We start from the raw sequence: 18,527 nt of genomic DNA on the forward strand, positions 1-18,527 counted from the left end.
ACTGGTAGAGTGGCTTCTACGCTATGTGCACAGTTATTTTACCCCTTCAAATGATTGTATGAGTGAGGGAAGGGCTGGAGCATCACACTAGCTAATACCGACATGGAATAGGGCCTCAAATGTACACTTTAGAGACATCCCACGTGGAACTGGTAGAGTGGCTGCTACGCTATGTGCACAGTTATTTTACCCCTTCAAATGATTGTATGAGTGACGGAAGGGCTGGAGCATCACACTAGCTAATCCCGACATGGAATAGGGCCTCAAATGTACACTTCAGAGACATCCCACGTGGAACTGGTAGAGTGGCTGCTACGCTATGTGCACAGTTATTTTACCCCTTGAAATGATTGTATGAGTGACGGAAGGGCTGGAGCATCACACTAGCTAATCCCGACATGGAATAGGGCCTCAAATGTATACCTCATAGACACCCCACATTTTACCCCTGACTGTGTTTCTCTTCACAGGAACGGATGCACAATCTGCTGAAGGTCTATGAGCTCCTGGGGGGCGAGGAGGATATCGTCAGCCCGACCAACGAGCTCATCAAGGAAGGGCACATCCTGAAGCTCTCGGCCAAGAATGGCACCACACAGGACAGGTACCTCATACTGGTGAGTAACACAGGGGAGTGGACACACAGGACAGGCACCTTATACTGGTGAGTAACACAGGGGAGTGCACACACAGGAGGGGTACCTTATACTGGTGAGTAACACGGAGAAGTGGGCTCAACTGGACCTTGCTACATGACCGGTACCTCTCATACTGTTGAGTAACAGAGAAGAGGCCACCAAGAATGGCATTGTGCAGGACACACACCTGTAATAGGCAGCAGACAGGACAGGTACCCTGTGCTGGTAACCGAGAGTGAGGAAGGCGGTATAGATGCATTATGCTGGTCAGTAACGGAGAGCAGGGCAGGACAAGTACCTCATGCTGGTGTCTGTCCTCTGAAATAACCGCGTCTGCTCCAGTTTTACCATGTAATGGTCACTCAGTAAGTCTGTATGTGGAACCTGCGAGCAGGAAATGTTTCTGACTCGAACCCTCTTCTGTCGCCAGTTCAACGACCGGTTGCTGTACTGCGTGCCCAAGCTGCGCCTGATTGGACAGAAGTTCAGCGTGCGGGCTCGGATCGACGTGGATGGGATGGAGGTAGGTCTATGTCCTCATGGGGGGTGTAGGATAGAAACGTGTCCACATGAGGTGACCTCTGTCTGTCTCTGTGCCTCACAGCTGAAGGAAACCAGTAACCTCAACCCGGCGCGGACCTTCCTGGTGTCAGGCAAGCAGCGGTCTCTGGAGCTGCAGGCCAGGTAGGGTCTACGTCTAACAATTTGTGAGAACCTGCCCAAGACGTGTGTCTGGTGCCAATGTGTGGAAAACTTCCCCAGACGTGTGTCTGGTGCCATCTTATGCCTCATGCACCTGGCGATATGTGAGAACCTGTTAAATGCATGTGTCTGGCACCTGTCCAAGGCGTGTGTCTAGCGCCATCTTATGCCTCATGCACTTAGAGATGTGTGAGAACCTGTCCAAGACGTGTGCAGGCGCTATCTTATGCCTCATGCACCTGACGATGTGTGAGAACCTGTCCAAGGCGTGTGTCAGGCACCTGTCCAAGGCGTGTGTCAGGCACCTGTCCAAGGCGTGTGTCTCGCGCCATCTTATGCCTCATGCACCTGACGATGTGTGAGAACCTGTCCAAGGCGTGTGTCAGGCACCTGTCCAAGGCGTGTGTCAGGCACCTATCCAAGGCATATGTCTAGCGCCATCTTATGCCTCATGCACTTAGAGATGTGTGAGAACCTGTCCAAGACGTGTGCAGGCGCTATCTTATGCCTCATGCACCTGACGATGTGTGAGAACCTGTCCAAGGCGTGTGTCAGGCACCTGTCCAAGGCGTGTGTCAGGCACTTGTCCAAGGCGTGTGTCTCGCGCCATCTTATGCCTCATGCACCTGACGATGTGTGAGAACCTGTCCAAGGCGTGTGTCTAGCACCTGTCCAAGGCGTGTGTCTGGCTCCATCTTATGCCTCATGCACCTGGCGATGTGTGAAAACCTGTCCGAAGTGTATGTCTGGCGCCATCTTATGCCTCATGCACCTGACGATGTGTGAAAACCTGTCCAAGGCCTGTGTCTAGCACCTATCCAAGGCGTGTGTCTGGCGCCATCTTATGCCTCATGCACCTGACGATGTGTGAGAACCTGTCCAAGGCGTGTGTCTAGCACCTGTCCAAGGCGTGTGTCTGGCTCCATCTTATGCCTCATGCACCTGGCGATGTGTGAAAACCTGTTCAATGCATGTGTCTGGCACCTGTCCAAGGCGTGTGTCTGGCGCCATCTTATGCCTCATGCACGTAGAGATGTGTGAGAACCTGTCCAAGGCGTGTGCAGGCGCTATCTTATGCCTCATGCACCTGATGATGTGTGAGAACCTGTCCAAGGCGTGTGTCAGGCACCTGTCCAAGGCGTGTGTCAGGCACCTGCCCAAGGCGTGTGTCAGGCACCTGTCCGAAGTGTGTGTCTGGCGCCATCTTATGCCTCATGCACGTAGAGATGTGTTAGAACCTGTTCAAGGAGTGTGTCTGGCACCTGTCCAAGGCGTGTGTCTGGCACCTGTCCAAGGCGTGTGTCTGGCGCCATCTTATGCCTCATGCACCTGACGATGTGTGAGAACCTGTCCAAGGCGTGTGTCTAGCACCTGTCCAAGGCGTGTGTCTGGCGCCATCTTATGCCTCATGCACCTGACGATGTGTGAAAACCTGTCCAAGGCGTGTGTCTAGCACCTGTCCAAAAGGGGTGGTTGGTCTGAGTTTTCAAATATAACATACAATTCAAAATAGACACACGGTCACCATTAGATTTGAAACAAGTCAGAAGAATCGATCAACTTATTCATTTCATTCATTTTGGCATTTTATTCATTTATAGCCAAAGTTATGAGTTAGCGATTCAAAGTATGTACATGTAATTGTAACATCATTACACTCGATATTTGGAATAGGTGCTCTCTGTGAAAAGGGAAGGGTAAGTGAATAAGTGAAGGGGACAGGGTAAAGGTGTTGTGACATAATTGTTACATCCAGATAAAAATTGAAAAACCTCTACAGTCAAGTTAATGGGCAAAGGTTCCCAAATATCACATCACACATAGATAACGAGAATACATCTCTTATTATGCTCCTATGGTGTGTCAAAATGGAGGCGTAGTTCTACGTTTCGACCCCTGCTACGCTAAAGGGCAATTCGCGGCCTCATGTTGGGGTCTTCATCAGGAAGAAATGGAGAGCCTACAGGGTAATATGAATAAAGAATTCAGTATGTGAGTGGTGAACAGACGTGGTATTATTAATCAAGGTGGTGATGTGGAAGGTTACCTACATCATCAAACGGTCATCGTATGTACCGTCCGCAGGAGGGGCTTCCTCAAGCTCCGATAAATACTGAAACACAATAAATAGGTGCCATCAGGGCCCTGAATCATGCTAGATTTAAAGAAAGCCCGGGGGTGGCGGGTAGAGGGACTTACTTCGCGTGCTGGTAGTCACACAGCCAATGGGCACATGTAGATCGATCCTCACGGGGTATGTTTAACTGTGAAGAGAAGGGAGGCTTCATTTAACATACTTAGCCGTCTAGGTAGGTATAGGATTATAATTGTGGCCGATTACGATTGGGGAGCCCCCAGATGGAATGTCTGTTTCTAGTTTATTTACCTTTCAAGAGCGAACGCACCGTCGCGCTGTTGCTCCATCGGCGTACTGCATCCGAGTGTGCTCGCGGTGCAGGGTTTTTTTACTGTAACAAGAAGGGAAGCTTCATTTAGCATCCTTGGCCAATTGGATAAGTATACATTTGTAAGTATGGCCGATTTACAATTAGGGGGCACCCTGAAGGGTTGTGTTTGCCGCCTGGCTGAATCTAGTTAGATTTACCTTTCAAACTGGAACGCACAATAGCGCTGTGTCTCAGTCGGCGTCCTGCATCCGAGTGTGCTCGCGGTGCAGGCGCTCAATGCCTGTAACTACTGGAAAAAGGGGCTCGGCTCGCAGGTCCAATCGGATCAGAGGCCTGACTAGCGCGCTCAAGGGAGCGTCCCTAAAGAATTGATCTCACAACATGGGGAACATTAAGTGCCAGTGATGATGAAAAACAGAGCTGAGTTGAAGTCTGTTACACATGGGCGTATCAATGCATAGTTATCCACAGTGTTTAACATGTAAAAGACCAGACAGAGTCAACAAGGTTAAGGATACTTGGAAATACATTGTATACACTTTAGCGAAGTCGAGAAACCAAATGATATAAAGTCCTTGTAAATGTCCAAAGGTTGTTATCTAAGAAGTTATTAAACCTATCTGGTAGGAGAAGTTACTTTGCACAAGTGTAAAAACATGGGGGAGTAGAAGGAAAATTACAGTATCCCAGGGTCTATTCAGGATTGAGTCCCCCCTTCTCGCAGATGGCGGGACTCAATCCTGAATAGACCCTGGGATACTGTAATACTTAATAACTTCTTAGATAACAACCTTTGGACATTTACAAGGACTTTATATCATTTGGTTTCTCGACTTCGCTAAAGTGTATACAATGTATTTCCAAGTATCCTTAACCTTGTTGACTCTGTCTGGTCTTTTACATGTTAAACACTGTGGATAACTATGCATTGATACGCCCATGTGTAACAGACTTCAACTCAGCTCTGTTTTTCATCATCACTGGCACTTAATGTTCCCCATGTTGTGAGATCAATTCTTTAGGGACGCTCCCTTGAGCGCGCTAGTCAGGCCTCTGATCCGATTGGACCTGCGAGCCGAGCCCCTTTTTCCAGTAGTTACAGGCATTGAGCGCCTGCACCGCGAGCACACTCGGATGCAGGACGCCGACTGAGACACAGCGCTATTGTGCGTTCCAGTTTGAAAGGTAAATCTAACTAGGTTCAGCCAGGCGGCAAACACAACCCTTCAGGGTGCCCCCTAATTGTAAATCGGCCATACTTACAAATGTATACTTATCCAATTGGCCAAGGATGCTAAATGAAGCTTCCCTTCTTGTTACAGTAAAAAAACCCTGCACCGCGAGCACACTCGGATGCAGTACGCCGATGGAGCAACAGCGCGACGGTGCGTTCGCTCTTGAAAGGTAAATAAACTAGAAACAGACATTCCATCTGGGGGCTCCCCAATCGTAATCGGCCACAATTATAATCCTATACCTACCTAGACGGCTAAGTATGTTAAATGAAGCCTCCCTTCTCTTCACAGTTAAACATACCCCGTGAGGATCGATCTACATGTGCCCATTGGCTGTGTGACTACCAGCACGCGAAGTAAGTCCCTCTACCCGCCACCCCCGGGCTTTCTTTAAATCTAGCATGATTCAGGGCCCTGATGGCACCTATTTATTGTGTTTCAGTATTCATCGGAGCTTGAGGAAGCCCCTCCTGCGGACGGTACATACGATGACCGTTTGATGATGTAGGTAACCTTCCACATCACCACCTTGATTAATAATACCACGTCTGTTCACCACTCACATACTGAATTCTTTATTCATATTACCCTGTAGGCTCTCCATTTCTTCCTGATGAAGACCCCAACATGAGGCCGCGAATTGCCCTTTAGCGTAGCAGGGGTCGAAACGTAGAACTACGCCTCCATTTTGACACACCATAGGAGCATAATAAGAGATGTATTCTCGTTATCTATGTGTGATGTGATATTTGGGAACCTTTGCCCATTAACTTGACTGTAGAGGTTTTTCAATTTTTATCTGGATGTAACAATTATGTCACAACACCTTTACCCTGTCCCCTTCACTTATTCACTTACCCTTCCCTTTTCACAGAGAGCACCTATTCCGAATATCGAGTGTAATGATGTTACAATTACATGTACATACTTTGAATCGCTAACTCATAACTTTGGCTATAAATGAATAAAATGCCAAAATGAATGAAATGAATAAGTTGATCGATTCTTCTGACTTGTTTCAAATCTAATGGTGACCGTGTGTCTATTTTGAATTGTATGTTATATTTGAAAACTCAGACCAACCACCCCTTTTGTACTGACCCACGGACCCAGGTCCTGAGTTCTAAGGGCCTACCCCTTTTATACTAGCACCTGTCCAAGGCGTGTGTCTGGCGCCATCTTATGCCTCATGCACCTGACGATGTGTGAAAACCTGTCCAAGGTGTGTGTCTAGCACCTGTCCAAGGCGTGTGTCTGGCGCCATCTTATGCCTCATGCACCTGGCGATGTGTGAAAACCTGTCCAAGGTGTGTGTCTAGCACCTGTCCAAGGCGTGTGTCTGGCGCCATCTTATGCCTCATGCACCTGGCGATGTGTGAAAACCTGTCCGAAGTGTATGTCTGGCGCCATCTTATGCCTCATGCACCTGACGATGTGTGAAAACCTGTCCGAAGTGTATGTCTGGCGCCATCTTATGCCTCATGCACCTGGCGATGTGTGACAACCTGTCCGAAGTGTATGTCTGGTGCCATCTTATGCCTCATGCACCTGACGATGTGTGAAAACCTGTCCAAGACGTGTGTCTAGCACCTGTCCAAGGCGTGTGTCTGGCGCCATCTTATGCCTCATGCACCTGGCGATGTGTGACAACCTGTCCGAAGTGTATGTCTGGTGCCATCTTATGCCTCATGCACCTGACGATGTGTGAAAACCTGTCCAAGACGTGTGTCTGTCACCATCTTATGCCTCATGCACCTGGCGATGTGTGAGAACCTGTTCAAGGAGTGTGTCTGGTGCCATCTTATGCCTCATGCACGTAGAGATGTGTGAGAACCTGTCCAAGGTGTGTGTCAGGCACCTGTCCAAGACATATGTCTGGCACCATCTTATGCCTCATGCACCTGGTAATGTGTGAAAACATGTCCAAATTGTGTGCCTGGTGCCATCTTATGCCTCATGCACCTGGTGATGTGTGGCACCTGTCCAAGGCGTGTGCAGGCGCTATCTTATGTCGCGGGTGGAGCTTGAAGCCTTCCATGGCAGCCGAGGACAGGTCCACGCTCCTCCATGAGGGTAACCGATGTGTCTTTCTTTTTTAGAACGGAAGAGGAGAAAAAAGACTGGATTCAGGTAGGAGCCCCCTTCAGACATTTCAGTGCTGTGTGACTGCGACAGGGCCCGGGCTCCTTGGGGTCCGTGCTGGTCCCACGCGCCTCTCCAGCCCCTGGGCGACCTCCTCGGTCTCACTCCGCATGTTTTTATCCCCGCAGGCCATCCAGCTGACCATCCTGAAGCACGAGCAGTCCATGGAGACCCTCAAGCTGACCTTGTCCCACAGGGAGGACGACGACTCGCCCCCGAACTCCCCGGTACGTTCCAGGTCCATGGTATGTCCCAAGCCTCACTCCATCGTCTCGTAATTGGTTAATTGTAAATGAAGGGAGAACACTGCACAGAGGACCCCTTCTCACCCTGCCTTGGGCTTGTCTCCTTTCATCTTCATCCTTCCTTCAAGAAGATGTGGGTCTGTCCTGCGCTCCCTTCGGATGGAAGCCGGGGGCGTGGGTGAATGGGGGGCTTCACCCCAGCTGAGCACAGTATTTACAACCCTTGTGACCCCAGGACTAGTTACATGAGAGGACAGGACGCTGCTAACCATGAAAAAGAAGGAATATGTTGCTTACCTGTAGCCACCAATTTGTTCCCCCTGCGCTGGGTGTGAGCTTCTGCGTGACCTATCAACAGGGCCTCTGGAATTATGCGATTCTGCGTCCGCAGCTTCTTTCGCATAATTATGGATTTGCCGCATGTGCCACATAATCCATCACCTGCTGCAGAATCTGCAGATTTTTAATAACAAAAATGTTTTGTTTCTAGCTCAAATAAATCAAAAGTTACTAAAAACACGGAAATGACTTTCATCTTCCACTATACTAATTCACCACTAATCCTTTATGGGTCCCGGAGTAGCGTGCTACTCGCCGAAAAATTAGTTTGACGCCTCGTCAGGGGTAGTAAGCGCTATATAAATGCAATTACAATACAATCAAGTGTGTTCACGCGCAGTAGAAGGCCCTTCGCAAAGGTTAACTGATCATCCCTCATTTGCTTATTTATGTGTTTGTTTGTTAAACTAGTACTAACTAGGTCAAATCTTTCGTCAGACATTCTTACCTTGTGTAACAATGACCAAATAATGAATTAATAATATAAAGAAATTGCCAAATAATGTCACCTAATTTGGCTTTTCTTGCCTCATAAGTTTGTCAACCCTGCAGCATAATGTGGTTCTCCCCCACCGCATAATTCCAGTGGCCCTGCCTCTAGCTCAGTCCTGGAAGTCATGGTGAGACCAAAACAAAATGTCTTGGGAAATACAACTTGTAATATTCCAGACCCAACACTAGAGGGCAGGAGGGTGCCCAGCTTGTGAATCCACAGTAGACCCAGCTGCAAACCATTGATACATTCTAGTGACTGAAATGAAAAGTCATTCTTAAAAATGTGTTTTGTGGATCAGCAGTGCCCTCCAGTGGACAATTACAATATATTCTTTATAAAACTTGTTTTGTTTGAGGACTGACTCATGGGACATGTGGGAAGAGAGTAGCTTATGTGGAGTCAGGGTGGCTTTGGCACTGGTGGCCCCCTGTGCCACAATGTGTTGGCACCCCACATGGGCACCCCCCACGGATTCCCTCACTACCACCCTTTATCAGTGCCCCCTCAAGACTCCATAACCACTCTCTCCCAGATGTATTTATTTAGTGATATAGCGCCACCAATACCAGTGTAGGGTGTCAGAGCACTTTACATCACACACAAATTAGAGACAATTAGCCATATGTGTGTAAATCAGTGTATAGGAAATGTTACTTAAGCCAGAAGACTACAAGATGAGTCACATGTCATCCATACTGGTAGACAGTATAGTTTGAGTGCAAACTTAGAATTTAAAACATAACCCCATAGTTGGGGGTTACTAGAATTTAAAACATAACCCCATAGTTGGGGGTTACATTTAATAATAAGGATTTTTTTTACCGAAACAAACCCTTATTGAAACATTAGAATAAGGAAAGACGGAGGAAAAAATCTTGGGACCTGATTCACAGAACTAATTTAAGACAAAATCCTAAACTTACTACTTTTGGTATTCACAGAAATTAGGATTTTGTCTTAAATTTGTCTTAAGACAGACTTAAGTTAGGATTTTGTCTTAAGTCTGTCTTAAGACAAACTTAAGACAAAATCCTAACTTCTGTGAATACCAAAAGTAGTAAGTTTAGGATTTTGTTATAAGTTAGTTCTGTGAATCGGGCCCATAAAGCTCTAATATGTACCTTGCAGTTTGAATGCAGCTCTTTGATGAGAGTTATTAGCTCTCTGTTCCATGTTAGGATGTTAACATCTACCCTGCTAGTAACAAAAGGGTCTCCTCTCTGACAAAAGCACTGACCTATTTAAGCTACATGCACTTTGTGATCTGCATGAATAAATCTTTGAAACTGTCAATTTCTGATACAAACGGACCGAATCTTCACTGCAAAATTGTGCCTTAATTGTAATTATTTACCTTGTAAGGGACCACTGTCTCTTAAAAATAACATTCACCCCCAGTCACAAAGATCTGGGTTTAATCCATCGTTTATTTCCGCACTATGACACCCAAGTTTGGACCCAGCCACTGGATTCAAGCTCTCCAGGCTGATGAGGGGTGATACCCCGAAACCGGTCCTGGGATACTTATTTCTGGTCCAGGGAAGACCCTGCTTGGCAGTTCAGGCTGGACTGTTCCCATGAGGCACAGGGTCAGACTGATCTGCATATGGCCAAGTCTGAACCGGGGTGGCAGAGTGGGCTAAAGAATGGTGATGGATTAAACCCAGATCTGTTTGTCTGGGTCTGGGTGTGAGTGTTTGATTGGTTCAGATGCTCCGTCCATCACCACCCCCTTTTGTACCGCTTTGTTCGCCATAAGTTGGCAGGGTATGCTCAAACGTGAGTCCCTTGCTCACTTTGCCACTGGATTCAAGCAAGCCTGGCTGAATACGGCTGAAATACCAGAAACCGGTCCTCGGGAGCTTGTTTCCGGTCCAGGGAAGGCATGGCTTGGCAGTTCGGGCTGGACTGTTCCCATGAGGCACAGGGTCAAGGCTGATTGGCATATGGTTGGATCCAAACTGGAGTGGCGTAGTGAGCAAAAAACGATGGATTAAACCCAGATCTCTAGACTGGGGGTGAATGTTTGATCAATTCAGCATTCCGTCCATCATTTGTTGCCAATGAACGTATTACCACCATGGGCACAGAAGCAAACCGGTCCTTAGGAGGCGCACTGGAAGTGTGCCACAAAAATGTGGCTTCACTTTCGGTGTGCCCCCTCAAGAAGCGCTCTGGAAGGATAAAGAGGGCCCCGTGGACGGCCGCAGACATCCCTCGGCAGGCGGGTGCAGTCACTCACTGGACCTGCTTGCAAGGCGATCTCTAATCCCCCTTCGTAGCGCTGGTGGATTACCACCTGCGCAGAGAAACACAGAGCATCTTTTAAGCAGCCGCCACGTATTTCTCTTGAATGCGCTGCCTGTGCCGTGGCACAAACAGGAGAAGTCTGCCCTCTCTGAAAAAGGGAGCCTGGTTTTCTAAGAGCCATTTCCTTTGCCTTATTTGCACACCTGACGGTTGAGTGCACTTATATTCTGACTACATCAGCACAGTAAAGTACATTTAATGTAATGGTCATTTTGATATCTACATTAGTACAAAATGTAATGCTCCTGTAACACATCGTCGCCACTTCATCGCTTTGTGGACTTCAAGCCCTGTCATAACGAATAAATCATTCACAGGTCTCTGCTCATTCAGTCCTCCTGTGACGTCAAAGTAACCTCTGCTACCCCCCTGTGACACCCACAGCACGTCCCCCTCTATTATCTGGTTAACCATTCACAAGCCGAGCCCACCGTCCCAGGGCCAGCTTGAAAAAACATTGTAACTGGGTTTAAATTTAAAATGATTGCTACTCGCCCCTTACCCTACTCTGTTTCCACTCAGAACACGGATCTGGGTAAGCGCGCCCCCACACCCATCCGGGAGAAGGAGGTGACGATGTGCATGCGGTGTCGCGAACCGTTCAACTCCATCACCAAACGCAGGCACCACTGCAAGGCCTGCGGACATGTGAGTATGAGCGACAGCGTGAAAGGGTAGAGCCTTTTCACAGAGGCTGCGGACATGTGAGTATGAGTGACAGCACGGTGGGCACACCCTGGCCACAGAGGCCTGCGGACATGTTAGTATGAGCAACAGCACGGAGGGGGGGACGCTGGCCACAGAGGCCTGCAAACATGTTAGTATGAGCGCCAGTGCGGAGGGGCAGACCCTGGCCACAGCGGCCTGCGGACATATCAGTATGAGCGACAGCACGAGGGGCAGACCCTGGCCACAGAGGCCGAATAACATGCAGACAAGGGCCATGGTGGGGGTATTCTTGCCCCTGACTCCTCTCAATGTAGGCAAGTAACAGTCACAGCTGGGCAGGTGTTTGTAACTTCTGGACACATGCCAGACACAGAGGCCTCCCTCCGCTAATGTAAGTGCCCTGGAAGGGAAGGTGTTTGTTGCCAGAAGTCCCCCCAAGAAGAGCGCGCAAGTCCAAAAGGGCCACAGCTGGACTAGAGGTTTGTAGCACTAAGGCACATCCAGTTTCCTGGCCCCTCTGTGCACGCAGACAAGAACCATATCTGGCCCAGGGGTTTGTACGCAGGGGTATGTGAGTAAGGACCACAGCTGGGCAGGGGGTTTGTATCCAGGGGTATGTGAGTAAGGACCACACCTGTGCAGGGGTTTGTAACCAGAGGGCATGTGAGTAAGGACCACAGCTGGGCAGGGGGGGTGTATCCAGAGGGTATGTTAGTAAGGACCAAAAGGTGTTGGTATCCACAAGACATGAGAGTATGGACCACGGCTGGACCAGGGGGTTCTATTCAGGGGGCATGTGAGGGCCACAGCTGGGCAGGGGTTTGTACCCCCCCACACAGCCCATGGGAGCCCCTAAAGCTTTGCTGTCTCTTGCAGGTGGTCTGTGGGAAGTGCTCCGAGTTCCGGGCGCGGCTGGTGTACGACAACAACCGCACCAACCGGGTGTGCACCGACTGCTACACAACGCTGCATGGCGACAGCCCGGTGCTGCACCACCAGGCGCCCCAGAGGAGGCGCTCCATCCTCGAGGTGAGACCCCCCCCCCCCCCCACCCTGGGCTCCCTACTGAAGTCTGAGTCTGTGTGGAGAGTGCCTGGCAGGAGCTCCCTCAGAGGCCACTGAGGGCAGAGGGAAGGAAAGCTCCCCAACCCTCCCAACCTACAATGTCATCCATTCCACTCTGGCAGACGTGTCCCCACTGTCTTCATCTCACCACGTATCCCTGAGTGTGTGTGTGTGTGTGTGTGTGTGTGTGTGTGTGTGTGTGTGTGTGTGTGTGTGTGTGTGTGTGTGTGTGTGTGTGTGTGTGTGTGTGTGTGTGTGTGTGTGTGTGTGTGTGTGTGTGTGTGTGTGTGTGTGTGTGTGTGTGTGTGTGTGTGTGTGTGTGTGTGTGTGTGTGTGTGTGTGTGTGTGTGTGTGTGTGTGTGTGTGTGTGTGTGTGTGTGTGTGTGTGTGTGTGTGTGTGTGTGTGTGTGTGTGTGTGTGTGTGTGTGTGTGTGTGTGTGTGTGTGTGTGTGTGTGTGTGTGTGTGTGTGTGTGTGTGTGTGTGTGTGTGTGTGTGTGTGTGTGTGTGTGTGTGTGTGTGTGTGTGTGTGTGTGTGTGTGTGTGTGTGTGTGTGTGTGTGTGTGTGTGTGTGTGTGTGTGTGTGTGTGTGTGTGTGTGTGTGTGTGTGTGTGTGTGTGTGTGTGTGTGTGTGTGTGTGTGTGTGTGTGTGTGTGTGTGTGTGTGTGTGTGTGTGCTCCTCAGTCATTGAATCATCTCTCTATGAACCGCTCCCTGAGTGAACCCTTCTCTTATTGAACTGTCTCAATGAGCCCCTCCCTCAGTGAATGAGAGGACCTATCTCTCTAAGAACCTCTCCCTGAGTGAACCCCTCTCTCTTTGACCTGCTCCCTAAGTGAACCCCTCTCCCAGTAGACAAACTTTATCTTTGTATTTACCTCTCTCATTGAACCGTCTCTCTCTATGAACCGGTCCCTGATTGAACCCCTCATTCTATGAACCGGTCCCTGAGTGAACCCCTCTCTCGGAGTGAACCGTCTCTCTCTATGAACCTCTCTCTGAGTGAACCCCTCTCTCACTGAACCCCTCTCTCACTGAACCTCTCTCTCTCTCTCTCCCACAGAAGCAGGCCTCGGTGGTGGCAGAGAACAGCGTGATCTGCAGTTTCATGCATTACATGGAGCGAGGTGGCAAGGGTTGGCACAAGGGCTGGCTGGTGGTGCCCGAGAATGAGCCCCTCGTGCTGTACATCTACGGAGCCCCGCAGGTGAGGTGCCAGGCTTTTAGGCAGGGGTCCACCCACCCATGCCAGAGCGACCCCGTAAACCACCCAAGGCAGCGATGACACTGCCCGCCGGCCTTGTCCCCTGGGTGAGACACTCTGCCAGAAGCAGCTGGGGTGTGAGGGTGTCTCAGCCCTGGATAAGACTCCTAGTAACCGAGCACCCCGAGTAACACTCACACACAGGGGTATATTTACACTTAACGTGGCTTAACGCTGCCTTGTAAATAAGTCACGCTTTCAGCTACACATAGCGTGAAAGGGGAGGGCAATGGGTGTTGCAGTGGGTGTTCCTCCACAACACCTATTGATTTCGATGGTGCCCCATATTTACAAGGGTGGCGTAAATACGAGGCTGCGCCAAAATTAAGTCCAGGGAAAACCTGGTCTTATCCAGGCAAAATGCTTTATTTCTCTTTGTTTCTGCTGTTTCTATGTGTACTGCGTTGTGCAGCGGACACAGAAACAGCAAAACGCCATGGACCTCAGTTACACCAGTAATCCCCAGGGTAGCTGGGCCTCAGCTCCACTAGTAATCCAAGGGTAGCTGGACCCCACGCACACCAGTAATCCCAGGGTAGAGGGGACTTCAGTCACACCAGTAATCCCAGGGTAGGTTGGACCTCAGTCATGCCAGTAATCCCCAGGGTAGATGGGACCTCCGTCACACCAGTAATCCCAGGGTAATTTGGACCTCACCCACAGAAGTAATCCCCAGGGTAGGTTGGACCTCAGCTCCACCAGTAATCCCAAGGTAGGTGGGCTTCAGTCATACTAGTAATCTCAGAGTAGGTGGTTCCTCGTGCACACTAGTAATCCCAGGGTAGATGGACCTCAGATCCACCAGTAATCCCCAGGGTAGGTGGGACCTCAGATCCACCAGTAATCCCAAGGTAGGTGGGCTTCAGTCATACTAGTAATCTCAGAGTAGGTGGTTCCTCATGCACACTAGTAATCCCAGGGAAGATGGACCTCCGTTACACCAGTAATCTCCAGGGTAGATGGGACCTCAGACCCACCAGTAATCCCCAGGGTAGGTGGGCCTCAGACACACCTGTAATCCCCAGGGTAGGTAGACCTCAGTCACACCAGTAATCCCAGGGTAGGTGGGACCTCAGACACACCAGTAATCCCCAGGGTAGGTGGGACCTCAGACACACCAGTAATCCCCAGGGTAGGTGGACCTCAGCCATGCAGGTAATCCCCAGGGTAGATGGGGCCTCAGTCACACCAGTAATACCAGGATAGGTGGGACCTCAGACACACCAGTAATCCCAGGGTAGGTTGAACCTCACCCACACCAGTAATCCCCAGGGTAGGCGTGATTTCAGTCACTCCAGTAATCCCAGGGTAGGTGGGACCTCAGACACACCAGTAATCCCAGGGTAGGTGGGACCTCAGATCCACCAGTAATCTCCAGGGTAGATGGGATCTCAGATCCACCAGTAATCCCAGGGTAGGTGGGACCTCAGCCATGCCAGTAATCCCCAGGGTAGGCGTGATCTCAGTCACCCCAGTAATCCCAGGATAGGTGGGACCTCAGACACACCAGTAATCCCTGGGTAGGTGGGACCTCAGTTACACCAGTAATCATAGGGTAGGCGTGATCTCAGCCATGCCAGTATTCCCCAGGGTAGGTGCGACTTCACTCACTCCAGTAATCCTGGGTGCTTGTCGTGAAACCCTAGAGTTGTCTTGAAATCTCAGCACTTCTCATTGAGCTCCGACTCCCTCTCTCTTCCGCAGGACGTGAAGGCTCAGCGCAGTCTGCCCCTGATCGGCTTCGAGGTGGGACCGCCGGAGGCCAGCGACCGCATCGAGAGACGGCATGCCTTCAAGATGAGCCAGAGCCACCTTGTCTTCTACTTCAGTGCCGAGACGGAGGAGCTGCAGCGCCGCTGGACTGAGGTGCTGAGCCGCGCGGGGCGGGGTGAGGAGTGGACACATGGCTGTGCCATCATGGAGGCTGACGAGGAAGGGGAAGGCAACGGGTCAACCACAATTCTCACAGGTGCTGGAAACACCTGAGCCCTGATGCGGAAACACTCACGCCTTGGCATGGTAGACCTGACCCTGGTGCAGGCGGCTCTCCTGTCCACCATAGTGGGAAATGTCAGAGCCCTGGCTGAGCACCCAGGGGGGAGGAGGGACCACCAGGGCCTTGGAAACAGGACACCCCTGAGACCCAACATGGGGCACATCTGAGAATCCCAGAGGAAGAAACGGAAAAGAAGGCAACCGGGGGATGTGGGAATCACCAGAACCTCCACATCAGAAAACTGAATTCCCCCGGGAAGTTGCATCCAAGCCAATCCCCTGGAGCTCCAAATGTTTTTGTGGCCTGCCACTGCCATCCACAATCTTCCAGGAATCACCAAGCTCTCAACGCGTTACTTGAACTCATTATGGGCACTTTTAAGTTTTGTTTTTTACATCTTCTCTATCTATTATTATTATTTTTTAATATTTACCGAAAACGTTTTTTTACAGTCCTATGTTGTTTGTTTTCCCGTGTATGTAAAGATAAAGAAAGCCATTTGTAAAGAAACCGTTTCTGCAGATTCTTTCAAACACGAAAAGAGCTTGATGGTGGTCGTCGTGCTTGGGGGCAAAGTGCTCCTGCGCTGCCTGGCCATCGTGAGCCGGGGGTCTTCTTCTCACGTGGATTCTTCACACCTCGTCCCTCCATGGCTTGGCTCTGAAGCGCGAGGGATCATTCAATATTTGCCATTCTCTGGAAGGGCCTCCTTGAGTGGTAAGGTGGGCTTAAGACACAACCCATGTGTCCCTACTCCATCCTTCAAGTGTGTTCATACTAGTAGCTACTACACTGTGGTGACTGCTCTAGGATGTCTTGACTGCTCCATTTAGGCAACAGCATCTTATTCACAGAGATCCCAGACTTGGGCGAAATGTCTGAGCAGGAGGCTTTGCCCCCTCAGATCTTTAACGTGGATCCACCCAAGCTGCAGAAGAGGCTTCTTGTCCAGTTCAAGGGCCACACAGGATCAGCGCAGCAGCTGACGTGCATTAGCGTACCTCTAAGGGAGCATTAGTGTTCCTTAGCTGCGGTCGTCTGACCCCATCCTTTGTCTGCTATCCTAGGGCCTTATTTAGATCTTAGCGGACGGTTTACTCCGTCACACTGGTAACGGATATCCTGTCTGCCGAGATATAAATTCCACAGGATATCATGGATTATATATTTCGGCGGATTGGATATCCGTCACCGTTGTGATGGAGTAACCCGTCCGCTGAGATCTAAATCAGGCCCTAGGATACAATAGCATTTATATTTCAGAGGACGGGATATCCGTCACTGTTGTGATGGAGTAACCCGTCCTCTGAGATCTAAATCAGGCCCTAGGATACAATAGCATTTATATTTCAGAGGACGGGATATCCGTCACCGTTGTGATGGAGTAACCCGTCCACCAAGATCTAAATCAGGCCCTAGGATACAATAGCATTTATATTTCAGAGGACGGGATATCCGTCACCGTTGTGATGGAGTAACCCGTCCGCCGAGATCTAAATCAGGCCCTAGGATACAATAGCATTTATATTTCAGAGGACGGGATATCCGTCACCGCTGCGATGGAGTAACCCGCCCGCTGAGATCTAAATCAGGCCGTAGGATACAATAGCATTTATATTTCAGAGGACGGGATATCCGTCGCCGTTATGATGGAGTAACCCGTCCACTGAGATCTAAATCAAGCCCTAGGACACAATAGCATTTATATTTCAGAGGACGGGATATCCGTCCCCGTTGTGAGGGAGTAACCCGTCCGCGAGATCTAAATCAGGCTCTAGGATACAATAGCATTTATATTTCAGAGGACGGGATATCCGTCCCCGTTGTGACGGAGTAACCCGTCCACTGAGATCTCAATCAGGGCCTAGGATACAATAGCATTTATATTTCAGAGGACGGGATATCCGTCCCCGTTGTGACGGAGTAACCCGTCCACTGAGATCTCAATCAGGGCCTAGGATACAATAGCATTTATATTTCAGAGGACGGGATATCCGTCACCGTTGTGATGGAGTAACCCGTCCGCCGAGATCTAAATCAGGCCCCATGTCTCTACCATGTCAACGAGAATTTGCGTATTCTTTCATTTCCTGCTTCGCTTGACTATCTCATCCTTAAATAACCTCATGTTCAGGTGTCCTGTTTTTGGTGTTGATTATTCTTGAACATCCTCTGGTGGTGACTCGCCGTGGCAGAGTTGCGTGGCTACCGCACAGTACTTGCCAACATGCTGGATACGTGAAATAAGTTCAGCCTTTGAACAGCTCTCGTTAGCGTGGTCATGAACCTCTTTACGGTCCACACTGGGGATAATCGTCCTGTGATTTACCCATAGTAACATTCACTCAACCCGCTGGAATTCAGTCCCTTGAAATGAGGTCCCTTCATCCCTTCCGAGTGTCCCTGGTCCTCCTCACTCCGCAGAGACTTCTCCAAGGCCTGGGAGCGCAGCTACAGCGGAGAGAGGAGACACTATAGGGAAACGGGAGCATTCATAAACGACCACACATTGATGACAACCTGACGCTACTGGTCAACAGAAATCGAGAGCCACAAAAGACATTTCTGAGGTTTATTGTAAAGAACAAGGGCCAGAGAGCGACAGCGCAAAGGGCCTGATTACGATCTTGGCGGACGGGTTCATCGGGCAAAACGTGACGGATATTCCGTCCGCCTCCTTACAAGTTCCATAGGATATAATGGCATTGTAATCTGGCAGGCCGGATATCCGTCACAATTGTGACGCAGTAACCCTGTCCGCCAAGATCATAACCAGACCCAAAGTGTGACTTCCATCCACAGCTACAATAGAAGTTGCTACAAAACTAAACCTTCTAATCAGTGTCACAGAATTATACTAGCGTCGCAGCTCTAATGAAAGAGCCCACAACGTCACAATCACCACGTGACTGTTATGTCAAAGCTCTGATTATGCACAGCCTCCTTTTGTGTTTTTTCCTTCAGCATAAACAACAGGGGTATACCCAAATAACCCTCTAATACCTGGGTAAGGAACGTAT

At 49.7% G+C, this 18,527-nt stretch overlaps 1 protein-coding gene across 3 annotated transcripts in view; it reads left to right on the forward strand.

Moving 5' to 3' along the window:
* Positions 1-16,017, forward strand: part of FGD1 (FYVE, RhoGEF and PH domain containing 1) — a 243,330-nt gene extending 227,313 nt beyond the window's left edge. For all 3 annotated transcript variants that reach the window (XM_078664553.1, XM_078664554.1, XM_078664555.1), the window contains exons 10-18: positions 471-617; positions 1,069-1,161; positions 1,243-1,322; positions 7,083-7,113; positions 7,254-7,352; positions 11,038-11,163; positions 12,061-12,213; positions 13,311-13,454; positions 15,216-16,017. In XM_078664553.1, coding sequence (XP_078520679.1) covers positions 471-617; positions 1,069-1,161; positions 1,243-1,322; positions 7,083-7,113; positions 7,254-7,352; positions 11,038-11,163; positions 12,061-12,213; positions 13,311-13,454; positions 15,216-15,497 — 1,155 coding nt within the window. In that variant the 3' untranslated portion in view covers positions 15,498-16,017. The remainder of the gene's footprint in view (positions 1-470; positions 618-1,068; positions 1,162-1,242; positions 1,323-7,082; positions 7,114-7,253; positions 7,353-11,037; positions 11,164-12,060; positions 12,214-13,310; positions 13,455-15,215) is intronic.
* Positions 16,018-18,527: the final 2,510 nt, after the last annotated feature.

The sequence above is a fragment of the Lissotriton helveticus genome, chromosome 10, assembly GCF_964261635.1.
Source record: "Lissotriton helveticus chromosome 10, aLisHel1.1, whole genome shotgun sequence".
Classification (NCBI taxonomy): domain Eukaryota; kingdom Metazoa; phylum Chordata; class Amphibia; order Caudata; family Salamandridae; genus Lissotriton; species Lissotriton helveticus.